The sequence below is a fragment of the Neovison vison genome, chromosome 5 (genome assembly GCF_020171115.1).
Source record: "Neovison vison isolate M4711 chromosome 5, ASM_NN_V1, whole genome shotgun sequence".
Classification (NCBI taxonomy): domain Eukaryota; kingdom Metazoa; phylum Chordata; class Mammalia; order Carnivora; family Mustelidae; genus Neogale; species Neogale vison.
Window position 1 is genome coordinate 165788759 of NC_058095.1, and position 4896 is coordinate 165793654.

The 4896-nt window shown below is 57.5% G+C and overlaps 1 protein-coding gene across 1 annotated transcript; it reads left to right on the forward strand.

Moving 5' to 3' along the window:
• Nucleotides 1–494: 494 nt before the first annotated feature.
• On the forward strand, nucleotides 495–1679 carry SOX1 (SRY-box transcription factor 1). Its single transcript, XM_044250702.1, has one exon. The coding sequence runs from the start codon at nucleotides 495–497 to the stop codon at nucleotides 1677–1679; it is 1185 nt and encodes a 394-aa protein (XP_044106637.1).
• The last annotated feature ends 3217 nt before the right edge of the window (nucleotides 1680–4896 follow it).

The window sequence follows — 4896 nt, forward strand, 5'->3', positions numbered from 1 at the left end:
ACGCCGCGCTGCTAGAAGTTGCAGCCCCGGAGTTGGGAGGCCGCCGAGGACCCAGTGCAGGAGGAAGGAGGCAGCGCGCGGCGGCGGCCGGCGAGGAGGAGGCAGAGAGCCCGGGGCCAGGCCCCGCGCACCGCTCGCGTCCCGAAAAGTGGAGCTGCAACTTGGCCACGACTGCACCTGTTTGCACCGCTCAGCCGAGGCGACCAGGCTGCGGCGGCGGCGGCGACCCCGGCCATCGCCCCTCTCCGGCGAGTGGTTGGAGCACGAGGAGAAACTTTGCAACTGTGAGCCGGACCTGCGCTGAGTGCGTGTGTTTTTGCCTCTTGTTTTGTTGTCATTGCTTCCTCCTCCCCCCACTCTTCTCTCTGGTAGGACTTCTCCCCCTCCCCACGTCTCGCTCCGTTCCACGGAGCTCCTCTCCATCCCTCACCCCCCCGGCCGTCTATGCTCCTGGCCCTCCCCGCGCGGTGCCGGTGAACCCGCGGGCCGCCCCGATGTACAGCATGATGATGGAGACCGACCTGCACTCGCCTGGCGGCGCCCAGGCCCCCACGAACCTGTCGGGCCCGGCCGGGGCGGGCGGCGGCGGCGGCGGCGGCGGCGGGGGCGGCGGCGGCGGCGGCGGCGGGGTCGCCAAGGCCAACCAGGACCGGGTTAAGCGGCCCATGAACGCCTTCATGGTGTGGTCCCGCGGGCAGCGGCGCAAGATGGCCCAGGAGAACCCCAAGATGCACAACTCGGAGATCAGCAAGCGCCTGGGCGCCGAGTGGAAGGTCATGTCCGAGGCCGAGAAGCGGCCGTTCATCGACGAGGCCAAGCGGCTGCGCGCGCTGCACATGAAGGAGCACCCGGATTACAAGTACCGGCCGCGCCGCAAGACCAAGACGCTGCTCAAGAAGGACAAGTACTCGCTGGCCGGCGGGCTGCTGGCGGCCGGCGCGGGCGGCGGCGGCGCGGCCGTGGCCATGGGCGTGGGCGTGGGCGTGGGCGCGGCGGCCGTGGGCCAGCGCCTCGAGAGCCCGGGCGGCGCGGCGGGCGGCGGCTACGCGCACGTCAACGGCTGGGCCAACGGCGCCTACCCCGGCTCGGTGGCGGCGGCGGCGGCGGCCGCGGCCATGATGCAGGAGGCGCAGCTGGCCTACGGGCAGCACCCGGGCGCGGGCGGCGCGCACCCGCACGCGCACCCGGCGCACCCGCACCCGCACCACCCGCACGCGCACCCGCACAACCCGCAGCCCATGCACCGCTACGACATGGGCGCGCTGCAGTACAGCCCCATCTCCAACTCGCAGGGCTACATGAGCGCCTCGCCCTCGGGCTACGGCGGCCTCCCCTACGGCGCCGCGGCCGCCGCTGCCGCCGCCGCGGGCGGCGCGCACCAGAACTCGGCCGTGGCGGCGGCGGCGGCGGCGGCGGCCGCGTCGTCGGGCGCCCTGGGCGCGCTGGGCTCGCTCGTCAAGTCGGAGCCGAGCGGCAGCCCGCCCGCGCCCGCGCACTCGCGGGCGCCGTGCCCCGGGGACCTGCGCGAGATGATCAGCATGTACTTGCCCGCCGGCGAGAGCGGAGACCCGGCGGCGGCCGCGGCGGCCGCAGCGCAGAGCCGGCTGCACTCGCTGCCGCAGCACTACCAGGGCGCGGGCGCGGGCGTCAACGGCACGGTGCCCCTGACGCACATTTAGGGACGCGGGGACATTGCGGCCCGCGCCCGCCACGCGCGAGGAGGAGCGCGCGGCCCGCCCGAGCGGCCTTGCTTTTGTACAGACGTTTCCACGGTCTCGGGAAGAGGACGACACTGGCCACGAGCGCGGGCGACGCACGCCCCCGGCTCGCCTTCCCCGGAGCCGCGGGGGACCGCCGGGCGCGGACACAGCCTGCGGTCTGGACTGACTTCGGTGTTTTCTTGAGACTTTTTGTACAGTATTTATCATTCACGGAGGAGGCAGAAAGCGTTTTCTTTGCTCGAGGGGACAAAGCCCAAACCCAGGGAGAGGCGACTCCAACTTCTCTAGCCCGGCCAGCGCGCCCGCTCTCATCCTGCATCGCTTCCTGCCGGCGTTTGGCGGCCCTAGACCCGGCGCCAGGGAGCTGCTCTCATTTGTTATCGATGTAGTAAGGCAGATCCAAACACTTACGAGTTTTTTGTAGTTGTTACCGCTTTTTTGGGTTGGTTTGTTAATTTATACAAAGAGATCTCCCCACTCCTTTTCAGATGGCAGCGTTATACCCTGGGTTTTTGTAAAACTTTCTGTATCTGAGCATTTCCATTTTTTTTTGTTTTGTATTATTTCTTGTAAATGCATTGTGAAATTTTTATTTTAGGCGTTGCGGTGTGGGGAGGGGGATTCAGATTATGTACATAATTTCCTAAAAAAGCCTTTCTTCTAAAACCGAGAAAAGACCTCTCCTTTAAAAAAAAAAAAATGCATCGAGTTTTGAGTCAATAAATTTAAGAGAGAAAAAAAAAAAGCCAAGTTTCCCCCCATAATTTGGAACGTGCTAATTTTATATGCATGTTTTGTGAGCTCAAAATACAATTAGTAAATCTGACGGAGGAGGAAGAAATTATCAGCATAAACTAAAAGTAAGGGTTCCTCAGGGGGGAGGGTACAATCTTCAGGGAGATTCTTTCAGTGGAAGGGAAGAAAGTTTAAATCGTAGATTATTTTGTAATGTTTACTGTGTTAATATGGATCAAGAAATAATTACCAGGATAAAAAAAAAAAACCACCCCTCATTTTATAGTCTGGCCCTTTGGTGTGTTATTGTGGGCTGACCCGGCGGGCTCTGCGTCCTCCAGCTGGCCTGGGATCTGCCCAGTTTGGTCTGGAGGAGGAAGACCCCAACGGGGGGACCAGGCTTCGGATGGATGACAAAGACCACTGCAGGGTCACCGATGTCCCCAGTTCCCCCTGCAATTAACAAGATTGCAAATGGAGTTTATCTGAATTTGGCTCAAGGAAACACTCTTTGAACCAAAATATCCTGCAGTGGGACCCATTCCCTCTCTCCTCAGCCCCTCCCTCTGGCTTATTTCTCCTTGGGAAAGGGCAAAAGGATCTTGAATTCTCTCTCTCTCTGCCACCCCCCCCACACACACACACATTCACTCGACCACCCCCCATCCCCAGAGTGAACTGGGGCACATGGAATGTGCCGTTTATTATTCTCAACAAGATCAGAGGGTGTTTGATGCTTTAAATTTTTTAATTCTATTTTTTCTAGGTGTTTATGGGCACACTGCAGTTTTTTTCTGGAATTTAAAGTTTTCTGTAAAACTTTGTCTTCAAGTAATCTGACAGCATTAAATATTGCATTTAAAAGTTATACTGTAGCCAATACATTTTGAACTTAGTCACAACATAAAGATGAAATTATATTTTTGGAGGAAAAAAAAAGCCTTGAGGCCACATCAAAACATGTTGATTTCATCAACCTAGGCCTCCCCTTCATTTTCTTTCCTTGTCCTGGAATGAGCATAGATGATCCAGCCCAGAATGGGCCTCCGCTAGCAGGTCAATGAACACTGCACTGAGCCTGCAGGAGAGAATAGCTTTAAGTAAAATGCTGACCTGGCAATTGACATGTGTAATTTTTTGGAGTCATTTTGATAATTTTGCTTAAACCGTGCATTTTTTAAGTGAGTGCAAAAATCTCAAAAATGATGTCCACTGCTTCTAACGAGATAATAAAGTCCCTTCTTTTTTCTTCCTTTTTTTTTTTTTTTAAACCCTTAGAAATCCGATCCTTTGTGAAGCTGTGGCTCCTGAAAGTGCTTGGATATATATGGATTGCTGAGGGGATCGGCACCATGAGATAGTCGGGGGATACATGAATGAAGGCCACACGCGGTCTCCTCTGGGAGAGCCTGCGAGGCTCTGAGAAGTCACCACACCCAGCTTAGGGACCAGGCCGTGCTGACTCTGAAATGTGCAGTTGAATAGACGCTCTGGGTTCTTTTGCTGCCTCCTAATCTCTGTGTCCCCCGCATTTACTAAAGGGGCAGACAGATGCGGCCATGCTCACATATGCGTTCACAGCCGGTTTGTATGTGGGCTCAGCTGTTGGCATCCAAGTCTCGGCTCACCACACTGTTAGCAATGTGGGTCCCCCGGAAGTGTTTCCGACTAAAAAGTTTGCAGTAGGCAGGAGCTCCAGGCAGAGCTGTCCCTTGGTTTCTTGGAAGGCGGGCTCACGGCTTGGCACTTGGGCGCAGGTGTCTCCTACACGGCTGAAATGCAAGGCCAGGTGCTGGGAGCCACTTTGGTAAACACCCAGGAAGACCTTCCAATAGGAATTCCTGGAATGTCGCGTGTTTGTATTTGTTTTGTTGATTGGAACCTGGTGAAAGGCAAATATAAATTCGCTCATGACTCTATTTAGAAATAACCCGGACTGGGGGGAGCCGACGGTGGCTAGGATTCATGTCAGGATCCAGACCCCATCACCCCAGCTGCGTCTCTCCAGCTCACGCTGGTGGAAGAAAGATTCCACAGTCCCGCAGACGTCTCGCTCCGCGGGGCCTGCTTCTCGCCCAGGTGCTGCTCCCCGCAGGCACGAAACCACGTCGTGGCGATGATTTTTATATGGTGGCTTCACTCGCTCCCCAAACCACGGGGTGGTATTTCTAGCGCTTACTCCAATTCTGCTCGGAGACCGGGTGTAGAACGCGAGTGGGACTCGTTTGGGGTCTCGTACAAAGTTTGCAGAACTTCGTGCTGCGGCGACCGCGAGAACCGCTCTTAAACCCGCCCCTGGCCGCGGCCCGGCCGTCCACGCAGTGCGGAGTGCGGTTTGCCGGAGGGGGTTTTCTCTTCCTCCTCACCACCACCCCCGCCCCCCACTTTTTTTTCTTTTAAACTAACGGGCCCTTTTTGTTGTTGTTGTTCAGACTTTGAC